Source organism: Muscardinus avellanarius, assembly GCF_963383645.1.
Source record: "Muscardinus avellanarius genome assembly, chromosome: 10".
In the NCBI taxonomy this organism is placed as follows: domain Eukaryota; kingdom Metazoa; phylum Chordata; class Mammalia; order Rodentia; family Gliridae; genus Muscardinus; species Muscardinus avellanarius.
Genome location: NC_137796.1, coordinates 53091019 through 53109012, shown reverse-complemented (window position 1 = coordinate 53109012; position 17994 = coordinate 53091019). Strand labels below are relative to the sequence as shown.

Sequence of the window (17994 nt, the reverse complement as noted above, 5' to 3'; positions counted from 1 at the left end):
TTAAAAAAAGAAAAGAAAGAGCCAGGCATGGTGATGTAAGCTTGTAATCCCAGTACTTGTGAGGCTGAGACAGAAGGATCACAGTTTTAGGGCCAGCCTCAGCTACCTAGTGAGTCCCTCCGCAACTTAGTGAGAACCTGTTTCAAAATTAAAAAAAAAGCCGGGCGTGGTGGCACACGCTTGTAATCCCCGCGCTTGGGAGGCAGAGACAGGAAGATCGCGCAGGTTCGAAGCCAGCCGCGCGCGCTGGCTTAGGAGACCCTGTTTCCAAATAAAAATGTAAAAATAGGTCTGGGAGTGTAGCCTGGAGGTAGATGGGTTTCCAGGAACCCCAGTACCACCACCACCACCAAAAAAAAAAAAAAAAAAAAGGCGGGTGTTAAGGTGAATGCTTGTAATCCTAATACTTGGGAGGCTGAGACTGGAGGATTGCAGGTTCATGGCCATCCTCAGCTACTTAGGTCTTTTGCAACATAGTGACACCTATTTCAAAATAAGAATAAAAAGTGGACAACCGGGCACAGTGGTGCCGGCTTGTAATTCCAGCATTTGGGAGGCTGAGACAGGAGGATCACGGTTCACTGATAGCCTCAGATACTTAGTGAGGCCCTTTGCATCTCAGTGGGACCATGTTTCAAAATAAAGAATAAAAATAGGGCTGGGGGTGTAGCTCAGAGGTAGAATGCCCCTGGGTTCCATCCCCAATACCACAAAAAAATTTTTTTAAAAAGTGGGATGTGGTGGCACAGGGTTGTAATCCCAGCATTTGGGAGGCTGAGATAGGAGGATCACGGTTCACTGACAGCCTCAGATACTTAGTGAGACCCTTTGCAACTCAGTGAGATCCTGTTTCAAAATAAATAATAAAAAAAATAGGGCTGGGGGTGTAGCTCAGAGGTAGAATGCCCCTGGGTTCCAAGCCCAGTACCACACACACACACACACACACACACACACACACACACAAGAGGGTTAGGGGTGTAGCTCAGAAGTAGAATGCCCCTGGGTTTCATCGCCAGTACCACAAAAAAAAAAAAAAAAATATATATATATATATATATATAATAAAAAATAGAGCTGGGGGTGTAGCTCTGAGGTATAATACCCCTCGGTTCAATCCACAGTACCACAAGAAAAAAATAAAAATAAAAAGAACTGGGGCAGCTGCCGGGCGTGGTGGTGCACGCTTTTAATCCCAGCATTTGGGAGGCTGAGACCTGGAGGATCACGGTTCGCAGACAGCCTCAGCTACTTAGTGAGGCCCTCTGCAACTCAGTGAGATCCGGTTTCAAAGTAAAGAATAAAAAATAGGGCTGGGGGTGTAGGTCGGAGGTCAAATGCCCCTGGGTTCCATCCCCAGACCCGCAAAAAAAAAAAAAAAGAACTGGGGGGGTCTATATTGGAGGTAGAATGTCCCTGAATTATTTCTCCAGTACCCCTCCCCCCAAAATTTCAAAACTAAAACAATCTGAGGTTGTAGCTCAGAAGACACAACTTGAAGTAAACAAACAACCCCCCCCAAAACCAGGTCAATTAATGTATATTTTCTATTGCCAGGGTAAAATTCAGTACTTAATGGTGTTATGAAAAATGCATCCTATGAAAAAATGTAATTATTTCAGATGCTTGATAAAAGAAATAGAATGGAAATATAGATATCTATATATATATAGATAGATATCTTTATTCCTGTACTAATAGGGAACTAAAAAATGTGACTACTCTTATTCAGCAATGGAATTGTAACAGTAACTGTACATGCTAAGCCTCTATAACAAATAGAATCAACAATACAGTTAAGAGATAGATGCTTATGCCTTTCTTCTGGATAGTCCTGAGATGAACTATTGAGCTGTCATGTAGACTCTATTAAGGAAGTCAGTGTGGATTCCAGATACCTTCCATCCTGTGCTCTGTGGACCCTGGTGTTCAAGCTAATAAGAGTTGGGGAAGGAAGAGGAAGCCCGGTAGCAGCAGCTACCACCACCACCACCACCACCACTACTACTACTACTACTGCTACTACTTCTCATTCTCCTCCTCCTCTGAGTTCTCCTTCTCCTCCTTTTTGCAGTACTAGGGATGGAACCCAGGGGTATTCTATCTCCGGGTTACAACCCCAGTCCAATTTTTTATTCTTTATTTTGAAACAGGGTCTCACTGAGTTGCAAAGGGCATTACTAAGTAGCTGAGGCTGTGCCTGAACCGTGATCCTCCTGTCTCAGCCTTCTAAATGCTGGGATTACAAGTGTGTACCACCATGCCCAGCTAGCAATTTCTTTTTTTTTTAAATTTATTTATTTTTGGTGATACTGGGGGTGAAACCAGGAGGCTTTCTACCTTCAGGCTATACTCCCAGACCCATTTATTTTATATTTTATTTGGAAACAGGGTCTCACTAAGTTGCTGAAAGCCTCACTAAGTAGCTGAGGCTGGCTTCGAACCCGTGTGATCCTCCTGTCTCAGCCTCCCAAGCGCGAGGATTACAAGCGTGTGCCACCACGCCCGGCTAGCAATTTCTTTTTAAAACGTTTTTTGAGTGTATGGTGCTGGGGATGAAACCCAGGGGTGTTCTACTTTTGAGCTACACACCCAGCCCTTTATTATTATTATTATTTATTTGGAAACAGGGTCTTATTAAGTTGCAAACCTGTGATCCTCCTGTCTCAGCCCCCCAAATACTGGGATCACAAGTGTCCACCACCATGACTAGCTTTTTTTTTTTTTTTTTTTTTTTTTGTGGTGCTGGGGATTGAACCTAGAGGCATTCTACCTCTGAGTGACACACCCAACCCTATTTTTTATTTTGAAACAGGGTCTCACTAAGTTGTGGAGGGCCTCACTAAGTAGCTGAGGCTATCCGTGAACCCAGGTCCTCTTTTTTCAGCCTCCCAAGTACTGGGATTACAAGTGTGTGCCACCACATCTGGCTTTATGACCAGCTTTTAAAAAAACTTTTAATTACCAAAAAATTATAAATTCATAGGAAGTTGCATGGATAGTACAGATGATAAAAAGTTTTTTTTTTTTATAGCTGGGCGTGGTGACACACGCTTGTAATCCCAACATTCGGGAGGCTGAGACAGGAGGATCACCGTTTGCGGACAGCCTTAGCTACTTAGTGAGGCCCTCCTTGCAATTTAGTGAGACCCCGTTTCAAACATAAAGAATAAAAAATAGGGCAGGGAGTGTAGCTCGGAGGTCAAATGCCCCTGGGTTCCATCCCCAAATCCCCCCCCACACACACACACACAAAGTTTTTTTTATGGGCAAAGGAATAGAAATTTCTCCAAAGAAGATGTACAAATGGCAATAACAACACAAACAGTTGCTCAGTGTTACTAGTTATTAGGACAATGCAAATCAAAACCACAATGAAAGAATACTTCATAGCTGCAAGGATGGTCACAGTAAAGGGGAAATAATAAATGTTGGCTGCTGAGTGTGGTGGTGCACGCCTGTAATCCCAGGATTTGGGAGGCTAAGACAGGAAGACCACCGATTCGAAGCCACCCTCAGCATGTAGTGAGTCTCTCAGCAACTTAATGAGACCCGATTTCCAAGTAAGAAATTAAATATAAGTCTGAGAGCATAGCTTAGAGGTAGAATGCCACTGGGTCCAATCCCTAGCAACACACACATGCACACACACAGTGTTGACAAGGATTTGGAATTGGAACGCTTATACATCTCTTGTGGGAATATAAAATGGTACAATAAGTTAGAAGAATATTTTGGCAAGTCTTTGAAAAGTTAAGCATAGAATTACCATATGAATATGATCCAGAAATTCCATTTCTTGGGATACAGTACTACCTCCTTATGCAGAATTTCACTTTTTTTTGTGTGTGTGGTACTGGGGGTGGAACCCAGAGGCTGTCTACCTCTGGGCTATATTCCCAGACCTACTTTTATATTTTATTTGTTAACAGGGTCTCACTAAGTTGCTGAGAGCCTCACTAAGTAGCTGAGGCTGGCTTCAAGCCTGCGTGATCCTCCTGTCTCAGCCTCCCAAGCGCTGGGACTACAGATGTGCACCACCACGCCTGGCTGAAAATTTCACTTTTGATATTTTAGTTACCTGTGGTCAACTGTGATCCAAATATATTAAGTAGAAAACTGCAGGAAAAAGCAATTCATATGTTTAAGTTACTTATATTATGGTATATTGTTATAATTGTTCTATTTGTATTATTAGTTATTGGTAGTTTCTTATGTGTCTGTTAGAGTCTTGAACTAAAGTGATCCCATCTTGTAAAAACATATCATTTTGCAGGCCCCTTTGCTGTCCAGAAAAGTCCCAAGTCTTACTTACTCAAATATACAACATCCCTTGCTTACCTAAATGTCCCCATTGTCGTGTGTGTGTGTGTAACTGGGGGTGGAACCCACAGACTTTTCTACCTCTGGGCTATACTCCCAGACCTATTTTATACTTTATTTGTTAACAGGGTCTCACTAAGTTGCTGAGAGCCTCACTAAGCACTGAGGCTGGCTTTGAACCTGGTGATCTTCCTGTTTCAGCCTCCCAAGTGCTGGAATTACAAGTCTACACCACCACGCCTGGCCCCATTGTCTTGTCCAGGATATGACAAGACAATGATTACTGATTGTCACAAGGGCCCCCCTAGATTATGGTATCCCTCTGTTTATGGAAAATTCCCATTGTTCTGCTTAGCCCAGCTGTAACAACACATCTAACTCCCCTTAAGAGCCCCTCTAGAAATGACTAACTACCACGGCCCCATAAAAGCTCCCCTTAAACAATCTATATAAGCCTTTAGTCTGCAAGCGCACAGGGGTTCTAACCTTTCCTCTAGACCCCACCTGAAAGTTTTATCCCAATAAAGTCTGTTCTGCCGTTGAGCTATCTCCAGTCTCCTTCCTCCCCTGGACCTTTCAGTGTCTAATTTATAAATTAAACCTCGTCAGAGGTATGTATAGGGAAAAAAACCATAATATCCGTAAGGTTTGGTACTACCAGTGATTTCAGGCATCCACTGGGCATCTTGAGTATCCTCCGAGGATAAGGGGGCATTCCTCTATACCCAAGATGGTTAAAAGCACATCCACACAAAAATGTGTACCCAGGCCAAGTGTGGTGGCGCAGGCTTGTAATCCCAGCATTCCGGAGGCGGAGAACAGAGAATCGCGGTTCCCGGACAGCCTCAGCTACTTAGCAAGGCCCTTCGCAATTCAGTGAGACCCTGTTTCAAAAAATACAAAGACTAAAAAAACAGGGCTGGGGGTGTAGCTCAGTGGTAAAATGTTCCTGGGTTCCATCCCCAGTACTGCAAAAAAAAAAAAAAAAAAAAAGTACCCAAATGTGTGTGTGTGTGTGTGTGTGTGTGTGTGTGTGTGTTTTGCACACCTGTAATCCTAGTACTTGGGAGGCTAAGACAATGATCTCAGGTTCCAAGACAGCCTCTGTACTGTAGGAAGACTCTCAGCAACCTAGGGAGACCCTGTTTCAAAATTAAAGATTAGCCAGGTGTGGTGGCACAATTTAGAGAGACTCTGTTTCCAAATAATATATAAAATAGGTCTGGAAGTATAGCCCAGAGGTAGAAGAGCCTCTGGGTTCCACTCCCAGTAACACACACACACACACACACACACACACACACACACATTAAAGATTAAGGCTGGAGTGGTGGCGGACACTTGTAATTCCAGCATTCCGGGGGCTGAGACAGGAGGATCACAGTTTGCGGACAGCCTCAGCTATTACTTAGGGAGGCCTTTTGCAACTCAGTGAGACCCTGTTTCAAAATAAAGAATAAAAATAGGGCTAAGCTGGGCGTGGTGGCGCACGCTTGTAATTCCTGTGCTTGGGAGGCGGAGACAGGAGGATCGCGCTGGTTTGGAGCCAGGCTCCCTGGCTTAAGAGACCCTATTTCCAAATAAAAAATATAAAATAGGTCTGGGAGTGTAGTCTGGAGGTAGAAGGGCTTCCAGCAACCCCAGTACCACCCCCCCAAAAAAAAAAAAAGTAGGGCTGACAGCCAGGTATGGTGGTGCATGCTTATGATCCCAGCATTTGGGAGACTGAGACTGGAGGATCGCGGTTCAGAGACAGGATCACGGTTTGCGGACAGCCTCAGCTACTACTTAGCAAGGCCCTCTGCAACTCAGTGAGACCCTATTTCAAAATAAAGAATAAAAAATAGGAAGCCGGGCGTGGTGGCACACGCTTGTAATCCCAGCATTTGTGGGGCTGAGACTGGAGGATCGCGATTCGTGGACAGCCTCAGCTACTTAGTGAGGCCCTTTGCAACTCAGTGAGACTTGGTTTCAAAATAAAGAATAAAAAATAGGGGAGGGGGTGTAGCTCGGAGGTTGAATGCCCCTGGGTCCCATCCACAGACCCGCAAAAAATAAATAAATAAATAGGGCTCAGAGATAGAATGCCCCTGGGTTCCATCCCCAGTACCACAAAAATAAATAAATAAAAAACAAGTATTAAAAGCCGGACGTATTGGCACATGCTTTGTAGTCCCAGTACTTGGGAAGGTGAGACAGGAGAATCTCAGGTTCCTGGCCAGCCTCAGCAACTTGTGAGGCCCTGTTTCAAAATAAGAAATAAAATAGAACTAAGGGTATAGTTCAGAGTTAGAATGCCCCTAGGCTCAATCCCCAGTTGAAAAACAAAACAAAACAAAACCTGGCGTGGTGGCACACTTGTAATCCCAGCATTCGGGAGGCTGAGACTGGAGGATCGCCGTTAGCAGACAGCCTCAGCTACTTAGCGAGGCCCTTTGCAATTTAGTGAGACCTGTTTCCAAATAAAGAATAAGAAATAGGGCAGGGGGTGTAGCTCGGTGGTAGAATGCCCTGCGTTCAATCCCCAGTACGCCCCCTGCAATCTCCCACAAAGACTTGGGCAGCAACAGGCTCAGGCCCGAGAGAAGCTGGCGAGATGTGTGGGGCCAGGGAGCGGGGCTCTGATATCAGGGCCTGTCTTCTAGATGAGCGGGAGGCCGTGCAGAAGAAAACCTTCACCAAGTGGGTGAACTCGCACCTCGCCCGGGTGGGCTGCCACATCGGCGACCTCTATACGGACCTCCGGGACGGCTTCGTGCTCACGCGGCTCCTGGAAGTACTGTCGGGGGAGCAGCTGGTGAGAGGCGAAGGGCTGGGGAAGGGGCGGCCCTGGGGGTCCGGGCTGGAGGCGGGACATGCGCGGAACCCAGGATTCTAAGGAGGGGCCTCCGTAAGGGACCGGTAGGGCGCCCTGGAAGGTGCCCATGGGTACGAAGTCGCCCAGAGGGTGGGGCGATGACTTAGGAGCCGAGCTCTGCTCCGAGGAACCTGGATGCAGGACTTAGATCGGAAGCAGGATTCTGTTGAACCCGCAGAGGTTCAGGAGCGGGGTCTCGTTTGGACCGGGCCCGGCTCCCTTGGACAGGGCGAGACTGGGGGAAAGTGGGGCTCCGTCGGGGCGGTGGGCGTTTGTTAGTAGGGAGCGCCCAGGTTAGGCGAGGTTGCAAAGGGCTCTGGTGCAGAACCTTGTTGCCGGGGTCAGGAGCGGGGTCTCGTTTGGACCGGGCCCGGCTCCCTTGGACAGGGCGAGACTGGGGGAAAGTGGGGCTCCGTCGGGGCGGTGGGCGTTTGTTAGTAGGGAGCGCCCAGGTTAGGCGAGGTTGCAAAGGGCTCTGGTGCAGAACCTTGTTGCCGGGGTCAGTGGACGAGGGTGCGGGGTTCTGCCCCGGCGGGCAGCATTCATTAGGCCGAGGTCTAGGTCGTCGCGTATTGCGTGAATTTGACGTGTTGTGTGGGTTGAAATAGTGTGTTTGGGCTCGAATGTGTGCTTGGCTTCATCTCGAGAGTGGGGTTCCCTGGAGTAGAGATTCACTGAAGCTCGGAGAGCGGTGAGGAAAAACTGCCCGCAGAGAATCAGGCTTAGCCGGGCGTGTTGGCGCACGCTTGTAATCCCAGTACTTGGGAGGCAGAGGCAGGAGGATCCCGGTACGCGGACAGCCTCAGCCACTTAGTGAGGCCCTCTGCAACTTAGGGAGATCCTGTTTCAAAAGAAAGAATAAAAAATCGAATTGGAGATGTAGCTCGGAGGTAGAATGTCCCTGGGTTCAATCCCCTGCAACACACACACACACACACACACACACACACACACACACGGAATAAAGCTACAAATTAGGGGAAGAGTCCCGGAGTACATCAAAGTGTGAACAGGAAGCTGTGAGGGTGGTGGTCACGGGATTGTGGCACATCGGGTGAATGGGACAGAGATCCTCTGTCAGGGACGCGACTTCACGGCGAGGGACCTGGGGTCAGGTTGGAGGTGCAGCGTCAGCGCAAGGGGCGCGGTCAGACCTTCCTTCAAATCAGCGGTGGGGCCTCCTTTAGAAAGACTGGGCCCCGAGGAGGTCGGAGGGGCGTGGCCTGGACGCGGGGCGCGGTCTAGATATGGGCGTGGCTGCTGCTGGGCCCGCCCCCACCACTCCAAGCTCCGTCCCCGTAGCCCAGGCCCACGCGCGGGCGCATGCGGATCCACTCCCTGGAGAACGTGGACAAGGCGCTGCAGTTCCTGAAGGAGCAGCGCGTGCACCTGGAAAACGTGGGCTCTCATGACATCGTGGACGGGAATCACCGGCTGACGCTGGGGTTGGTCTGGACCATCATCCTGCGCTTCCAGGTGATCCCCTGACCCTGCCCAGCCCGGGCCCCACTGTGGGGCATTAGGAAGGCATCCATTCACTTTCTTCCAAAACACTCGTTAAAAGTTCCAGGAACTCCGTTTCAGGTGATGGTGAGGAAAATAATTATGAAAATACTTGTCATTATCACCCTGTCCTTACAATAATATCCCAACCGAATGTGGGTTTTTCGCTTTGGGTATGGGGAGTTGAATCCAAGAACATTCTACTTCTGAGCCACACCCAAGGCCCCCTCCCCCTTTTTTGCGGTACTGGGTATTGAACTAATTTTCTATTCTTTATTTTGAAACAGGGTCTCAATAAGTTGTAGATGCTGGCTGAGAACCTGTGATCCTCCTGTCTCAGCCTCCCAAGTACTGGGACTAGCCACCTAGTCCACTTGTGTGGAGATTTTAAAAATCTTATTTATTTTTGTTAATTTTTTTTTTTTTTTTTTTTTTTTGGTGGTACTGGGGGTGGAACCCAGGGGCTTTCTACCTCTGGGCCATACTCCCAGACCTATTTTATATTTCTTTTGGAAACAGGGTCTTACCAAGTTGCTGAGAGCCTCACTAAGTAGCTGAGGCTGGCTTTGAACCTGTGCGATCCTCCTGTCTCAGCCTCCCAAGCACGGGGATTACAAGCGTGCACCACCACGCCCGGCTATTTTTTTTTTTTTTTTGGGGGGGGTACTGGAGATGGAGCTCAGGGGCATTCTACCTCCAAGCTACACTCCCAGCTCCATTTTTAACTCTTTATTTTTTTTATTTTTTATTTATTTTTTGTGGGTTTGGGGATGGAACCCAGGGGCATTTGACCTCCGAGATACACCCCTACCCTATTTTTTTTTTAATTCTTTATTTTGAAACCAGGTCTCACTGAGTTGCAGAAGGCCTCGCTAAGTAGCTGAGGCTGTCTGCGAACCGTGATACTCTGGTCTCAGCTTCCCAAATGCTGGGATTACAAGTGTGCGCCACCACGCCTGGCAACTCTTTATTTTGAAACAGGGTTTCACTGAGTTGCAAAGGGCCACACTAAGTAGCTGAGGCTGTCTGTTGAATCGCTATCCTTCTGTCCCAGCCTCCTGGATGCTGGGATTACAAGTGTGCGCTACCACTCCTGGTTTTGTGTTGAGATTTTAGATGTGGTGGTCAGAGAAGGACTGTCTGAGAAGCTGCTGGCCGAGAGTGGTGATGCACGCCTGTAATCCCAGCGGCTCAGGAGGCTGAGGCGGGAGGACCCCAAGTCCCAGGCCACCCTGGGCAACTTAGCGAGACTCTCTCTCAACATAAAAAATAAAAAGGTTTGGGAGTGTAGCTCAGTGGTAGAGCACTCCCAGGCTCAGGGTTTTGGGATTTGGGAAAAGAATGTTCCAGGCAGAGGGAATGGCTGGGATGAAGGCGGCGGGGCGAGAAGACGCTGGTGACTTACTGCAGAGGCCAGCGGGTCTCAGTGGAGTGAGGACTTGAGGATGGGGTCAAAGACCCAATGGGGGGCAGGGAGACCTTTAGTGTCATTCTGAGTATCACAGGGCCGCAAAGGCTTTGAGGAGAGGAGCCGGTGGTCTGATTTGGGTACACACAGGGCCCCCTCTCTGACATATCAGGCACAGACTGTGGCACAGGGCCAGGGAGACCAGCATGAAGGCCACCCACTAGCTTAGGTGGGAGAGCATGGCGGCTTAGCTCAGAAATGTGGCCCAGACACTCAGTTTAGAAGCTTCCTTAGACCCTGAGACCCAATCCCAGCCATCCCTCCCCCAATGGTGGACGTTCTGGGCCACTCCGGAACTTGTCCTTGCACTCCTGAACTGCCCCCTCCCAGCCTGCAGCTGTCACCTGCCACCAACCCAGCACAGGACAGGTGGAGCTCCCAGCTTCCAGGCGTGCAGGCCCTTGTGGTCATTTTTGTATGCTCGCAGATTCAGGTCATCAAAATCGAGACTGAGGACAACAGAGAGACACGCTCGGCCAAGGATGCGCTGCTGTTGTGGTGCCAGATGAAGACAGCTGGGTAAGTACCCCCAACCCCATTGCAGGCAGGGGATGTCCCTAACCCTTGGGGTTCCTTCTGGGACAAGAGCTTGGGGAGGAGCCCACAATCTCAGTGTCAAAATTGACATCTGAAGCTAATGAATTGGTAACTAAAATGCATCCACTTCTGCGACCTTGCCAACAAAGGTTCCTGACAGGCTGGGATTCCAGGTTCAAATGAGCTCCCAAGCCAGGCGTGGTGGTGCAGGTTTGTAATCCCAGTCTTTGGGATGCTGAGACAGGAGGATCGTGGGTTGGAGGCCAGCCTCAGCTATATAGTGAGACCCTGTTTCAAAATAAAGAATAAAAAATAGGGCTAGGGGTGTGGTTCAGAGGTAGAACATCCCTGGGTTCAACATCCAGCATCACAAAAGATAGATAGTGGCCAGGCATGGTGGCGCACACTTGTAATCCCAGCATTTGGGAGGCTGAGACCGGAGAATCGCGGTTCGCGGACAGCCTCAGCTACTTAGGACAGCCTCAGCTACTTAGTGAGGCCCTCCACAGCTTAGTGAGACCCTGTTTCAAAATAAAGAATAAAAATAGGGTAGGGGGTGTGGCTCAGAGGTCGAATGCCCCTGGGTTCCATCCCCAGACCCGAAAAAAAAAAGATAATACATACATACATACATACATACATACATAAAATAAAAGCTGGGCATGGTGGCTCACACTTGTAATCCCAGCTCTTGGGAGGCTGAGACAGGAGGATCGCACAGGTTCGAAGCCAGCCTCAGCTACTTGGTGAGGGTCTCAGCAACTTAGACCCTGTTTCTAAGGTTTTTTTTTTGTGTGTGTGTGGTACTGGGGGTGGAACCCAGAGGCTTTCTACCTCTGGGCTATACTCCCAGACCTTTTTTTTATATTTTATTTGGAAACAGGGTCTCACTAGGTTGCTGAAAGCCTCACTAAGTAGCTGAGGCTGACTTCGAACCCGTGTGATCCTCCTGTCTCAGCCTCCCAAGCGCGGGGATTACAAGCGTGTGCCACCACGCCCAGCCTTAGACCCTGTTTCTAAATAAAGTATAAAAAATGTCTGGGAGTATAGCCCAGAGGTAGAAAAGCCCCTGGGTTCCACCCCCAATACCACACACACACAAAATAAATAACAAATAAAATAAAAAATAGGGCTGGGAATGAGTGTAACTCAGAGTAGAATGCCCCTGGGTCCAATCCCCAGTACCACACAAAAAGTAAAAAATAAAACAATAAAAATAAGGCTGGTGGTGTGGCTCAGAGGTAGAATGCCCCTGGGTTCAACCCCTAGTACCACACATACAAAAAACAAAAACACAAACAACAACCAAAAAAATCGGGCATAATGGTGCACACCTGTACTTGGGAGGCTGAGGTAAAAGGATTGTAGGTTCAAGGACAGCCTCAGCAAGTAGTGAAACATTCATCAACCTAGCAAGACCATATATATATATATATATATATATTTTTTTTTTTTTTTTTTTTTTTTTTGCGGGTCTGGGGATGGAACCCAGGGGCATTTTACCTCTGATCTACACCCCCTGCCCTATTTTTATTCTTTATTTTATTTTTTATTCTTTATTTCAAAACAAGGTCTCACTAAGTTGCAGAGGGCCTCACTAAGTAGCTGAAGCTGTCTGCTATCCACTGATCTCCACCTCCCAAATGCTGGGATTACAAGTGTGTGCCACCATGCCAGGATGAGACCGAGACCTTGTTTCAAAATAAAAGAATAAAAAATAGGGCTGGGGGGTGTCGGTCAGAGGTAGAATGCCCCTGGGTTCCATCCCAGTACCGCAAAAAAAAAAAAAAAAAAAATATATATATATATATATATATATATATATATATATATATATATATAAACTGGGGTGTAGCTTAGAGGTAGAATACCTTTGGGTTCAACTCCAGTAACTAACACCACACACACACACACACACACACACACACACACACACACACACACCTCCCAGACTCCTTAGAGAGCAATGCTGGAAGTGGTGGTCTTGTCTCTGACTGCTCCCTCCTCTCTGCCCCACTGCGTCTCCTGAGATTCCACAGGCACCTGAATGGGCCCCCACGTGCATGTCCTGCCCCCACCTCCATCTAGAAGGGCTCCTGTCAGGCTCTTGGCGGCCTGGGAGGGTGGGCCATGTGGGCATGTCCCTTGGGGCCCCCAGCTCTCGGCCCTGCAGGGCGGGATGGCATAGAGGGAGGTGGGCTTCGCGTGACATCTCCATGTGTTTCTCTGTTTTATCTTGTTCCTGTCCATCCCCTACCCCACCCCTCCCTCCCTCTCTCCTTTCTCCCTCTTTTCTTTCCACACCTCTGCCTCCCTCTCTCTTTCCTTCTGTTCTTCCCTTTGCCTGTTTTTCTCTCCTCTCCTGTCTTTGCTCATCTCCCTGGCTCTCCCCATCTGTCTATCTTACCTGCCCTCCCTGTCTGTCTGTGAGCATTCATCTGTGTCCATCTGTCTTTGTGTCTTCTGTCCCTCCCTCTCTTCCCTCCTGACTCTCCATCTCTCCTCTGCCCCTTCCCCCTGCCAGCTACCCTGAGGTCAACATCCAGAATTTCACCACCAGCTGGAGGGACGGATTGGCCTTCAATGCCCTCATTCACCGGCACAGGTACATTGGCCCTACCCCACGTCCCCGCAGCTGCACACCTGGAACGTGTGTACACGCAGGGCTCACACACAGAGGACCCGTCCCTCTACATGAGCAGACACGTGCACTTCTCTCTACACCCTTGCTCTTCATCTTTTCACGCAGGCAGACACCCGCACAGACTCCTGTCTCAGCCACATGCCCTGCTTGTGTGTGGACGCGTGTGTACTGACACAGATGGTGCCTGCAGGCAGACAGCCTGCACCTGCTGCTTAGACGTCCTGGGGATGGAGCTCATGCCTGCGAGGACTGTCCACTCGAGTGTGTCCTGGTGCCTCCCCCACCAGAAAGTCCTTCCCAGTACTTGGGAGGCTGAGATGGGAGGCTCACAGGATTAAGGCCAGCCTCAGCAACATAGCAAGACCCTCTTTCAAAATAAAAAAAATTAAAATGGCTGGGAGTATAGCTTAGAAATGGAATGCTCCTGGGTTCAATCCCCAGTGCCAGAAAGAAAAAAATCCTTTTTTAGGGGGAACCCCAGAGTCTCCCTCCCTGGTTCCCTGCTCACTCCTGTATTCATACTTCAGGGCCTGGCACCAAACTTGTAGAGTCAGGCACCCAGAAAAATTATACCCACATCATGAGTGTCTGCACAACAGATTGGGGAAATTGAGTCCCAGAGTCCAGGAGGGACTTGCTCAGGAGTGGCAGGAGCCAGCACCCAACTTTTCCTGCTGCGGGTATTCACAACCACATCTCTCACACATATGCATACACATACTCATGAACATGTAGGAGGCCCAGGCCCCCATCCCATCCCACACCGAAACTCACTGCAGCAGCGGCCATGCTAACAAGAGGCGACATTTACCAAGAATATCCTGTGTACTGGGCACTGTTCTGGGCTCTCCACCACCTCGTTTAATATCCAGTAACCCTCAGAACATTATTATCATCTCCATTTCACAAATGAAACGAGGGCACAGGTGCTCCCCAGAGAGACACCCACCGGCAGGATGTGGCCAGATGGGGCCTCGAATCCAATGGGCTGGCTCCAGGCCTCACACTTCTAACCACTACACAGTATTGTCTAATAATACACCGGAGTGCTGGACATGCTGGTGCATACCTGTAATCCCAATACTTGGGAGACTGAAGCAGGAGGATCATAGGTTTAAGGACAGCCTCAGCAAGTAGTGAGACTCCCATCAACTTAGTGAGACCCTGTTTCAAAATAAAAATACAGCCAGGCATGGTGGCGCAGGCTTGTAATCCCAGAATTCGGGAGGCTGAGACCTGAGGATCGCTGTTTGCGGACAGCCTCAGCTACTTAGTGAGGCCCTCTGCAACTCAGGGATACCGGGTTTCAAAATAAAGAATAAAAAATAGGGTAAGGGGTATACTCAGAGGTCAAATGCCCCTGGGTTCCATCTCCAGACCCGCAAAATAAATAAATAAACAAACAAACAAATAAATAAAATAAAAATACAATATGATTGGGTAGAATATTGAACCCAGAGGTAGAATGCCGCTGGGTTCAATGCCCAGCACCGCGCGCGCACGCACACACACACAATAAATAAATAAATAAATAAATAAATAAATAAATAAATAAATAAGCAGGGCTGGTATCTCACATTTGTAATCCCAGCATTTGGGAGACTGAGACAGGAGGATACGGTTCACAGTCAGCCTCAGCTACTTAGTGAGGCCCTCTGCAACTTAGTGAAACCCTGTTTCAAAATAAAGAATAAAAAATTAAGCTGGGAGTGTAGCTGGGAGGTAGAATGTCCCTGGATTCATTCCTAGCAAAACACACACACACACACACACACACACACACACACACACACACACACAAATAAATGCACTAGAGTAGAGACATGAGCGTCATGGGTACACATGCCCTCCCATTATACACGTGAGGTTGGATCATCTCAGAAACTAACTCAGGCAGATGTCACGTGAGCTCATCTTTTCCAAGCACACATGGGCTGACCCCTCCACCCCATCTGTGCACACAAACGCACCAGTGCACATGTTCACGGGACCACCCACACACAGATGCGTGTTGTATGGCCCTGCACCAACATACTCAGCTTCCCCTCGGCTGGGTGGCACCTGTTTCTGCCCCTCGCCCTGGGTGGGGCTCAGACAAGGATGCCCAGTGGCATGGAGCCGGCCTGCTGCCTGCCTGCTCTGCGCCCCCACCCAGGCCTGACCTCGTGGACTTCAGCAAACTCACCAAGTCCAACGCCAACTACAACCTGCAGAGAGCCTTCCGCACAGCTGAGCAGCACCTGGGGCTGGCACGGCTGCTGGACCCTGAAGGTGAGCCCTGCGCGGCCCCACCCACGCTTCCTCCTCGGGGGCTCCCTACCCCACTGCCATGAAACTCAGTTCCATTGCCCCAGCATCACCCCAGATCTCAAGGTTGTTCTGAATCCACCTCTTCCCCACCCTCCCTTTCCTCATCTCCATTCCTTCCCTCCCCATCCCCATGTCTCTTCCCCTCTCTGGGTTTAACCCAGATCCCATCTCCACCCCTGTTGCCATCCTATTGTTTCTCCTCATCACACATTTCCTCTCCAGCCTTATCCCCAACCAATTCTCCAAAGGCCTAACCTCAACCCCAAACCAAGACCATCGTCACCCCATCCTCATCCCTAATGCCAAGTGCCAACCTCCATCCCAAACACACCTTCTTTTTCTTAAGAGTACTAGGAATTGAGCCCAGGGGTGCTTTACCACTGAGTTACATGCCCCAGCACTTTTAGTTTTTTATTTTGAGGCCGAGTCTTGCTAAGTTGCTGAGGGTCTTATTAAGTTGCTGAGGCTGCCTTGAACTTGTCATCCCTCCTGTCTCAGCCTCCCAAATACTGGGATTTCAGGTGTGTACCATCATGCCCAGCTCCATTCCTGCCACGTCTTCAGCTCTGATTCTAGTTCCATTTCTGATTATATATCTAACCTCATTTCTGTCCCCACCTACAAATCTGTTCTCACTCCCAGCTTCTTCCCATTTTCGGTGTATTCCTAGCCCCATCTTGACCTCAGTCTCACCCCTCAGTCCAGTCCATGGTCACCCCAAGACCAGCCTTACATCTCTAAAATAATGACTCTAACCTTATTCCCCTCTCCTTCCTTCCTTCCTTCCTTCCTTCCTTCCTTCCTTCCTTTCTTTCTTTCTTTCTTTCTTTCTTTCTTTCTTTCTTTCTTTCTTTCTTGTAGTACTGGGGATGGAACTCAGGGGGCATTCTACCTTCGAGCTACACCTCAATCCTGTTTTTTATTCTTCATTTTGAAACAGGGTCTCATTGAGTTGCAAAGGGCCTCACTAAGTAGCTGAGGCTGTCCGCAAACTGGGATCCTCCTATCTCAGCCTCCCAAATGCTGGGATTACAAGTGTGCATCAACACGCCCGGCTACGACTCCTCCTTTTTCTGAGCATCTGCTATGCAGAGCAAAAGGCTATCAATGTCATCAAGACTGCTTCCTGTCCCCCTTCAATCACACAGACCATGTGGGGGGAAATTGATCACTCTTGTTTTAAAGAGATGGCAATGAAGGCTCAGAAGAGTGAGGTCACTTGCTCAGCTGTAAACCGGACTCGATGACCCCAGAATTCATGATCTCAGTCGATCTGCTACCCTGCCTCTGATCACTGGACTCTGCTCAGTCTTGGCACAGATCAGGTGCTAATGGGTGTCAGTCTCAGGAGATGGTAAAGAGTAAGGGTCAAGAATAATGTGTGGCTGGGCATGGGGGTACACGCCTGGAATCCCAGTACTTGGGAGGCTGAGACAGGAGGACTGCAGGTTCAAAGCCAGACTCAGCAGTTTAATGAGACTCTTAGCAATTTAGGAAAACCCTGTTTCAACATCAAATAAAAATAAAAAGGGCTGGGGTGTAGCTCAGAGGCAAAAGGCTCCTGGGTTCAGCCTCCAGTTACTTTATCACTGCAACAACAAAAGAAGAGTGCTGTGCATTCCCTGAGTCAATTTAAATAATATCAGAATTTAAATAATATCAGAATTTGGCCAGTGCTTCCTCTGAGCCTTTCAGTTCTTTCTTTTTTTATTTATTTATGTATTTATTTTATTTTGTTTGCAGTACTGGGGATGGAACCCAGGGGCATCGCGCCTCCAACCTATATCCCCAGCCCTATTGCCCTCTTTTTAGTCTTTTTTATTTTATTTATTTTTTTATTTTTGGTGGTACTGGGGATGGAACCCAGGGGCTTTGCTCCAGGCTATACTCCCAGATCTATTTTATACTTTATTTGGAAACAGGGTTTCACTAATTGCTGAGAGCCTCACTAAGTAGCTGAGGCTGGCTTTGAACCTGGGAGATCCTCCTGTCTCAGCCTCTCAAGTGCTAGGATTATAAGTGTGTGCCACCATGCCCTGCTGTCTTTTTATTTTTTGAAACAGGGTTCCATTCCACTGGGTTATGAAGGGGCCTCGTTAAGTAACTAAGGCTGTCCGGAGTTCCGGTCTCTGACTGCTGATGCTGGGATTACAAGCACGCGCCACCACACCCAGCCCTTTCTGTTCTTTCTCATAAGTACAGTATTCCTGGGAGGCAGGAACCATGATTATTCTTACTATAAGAGTGGGGAAGCCAGGCTTGTAGGTGCACACCTGTAATCCTGAAACTTGAGAGGCTGAGATAGGAGGATTGCTGGTTTGAGACCAGCCTCAGCAAGTAGTGAACTTCTCA

The 17994-nt window shown here is 48.5% G+C and overlaps 1 protein-coding gene across 2 annotated transcripts in view; it reads left to right on the top strand.

The window, feature by feature from the left end:
- The window catches only part of SPTBN4 (spectrin beta, non-erythrocytic 4), a gene marked incomplete at both ends in the record, with an annotated part of 108720 nt that overhangs the window by 7175 nt on the left and 83551 nt on the right, over positions 1-17994 (top strand). For both annotated transcript variants that reach the window (XM_080704410.1, XM_080704409.1), the window contains 5 exons: positions 6969-7120; positions 8483-8656; positions 10579-10670; positions 13213-13293; positions 15488-15603. In XM_080704410.1, coding sequence (XP_080560536.1) covers positions 6969-7120; positions 8483-8656; positions 10579-10670; positions 13213-13293; positions 15488-15603 — 615 coding nt within the window. The remainder of the gene's footprint in view (positions 1-6968; positions 7121-8482; positions 8657-10578; positions 10671-13212; positions 13294-15487; positions 15604-17994) is intronic.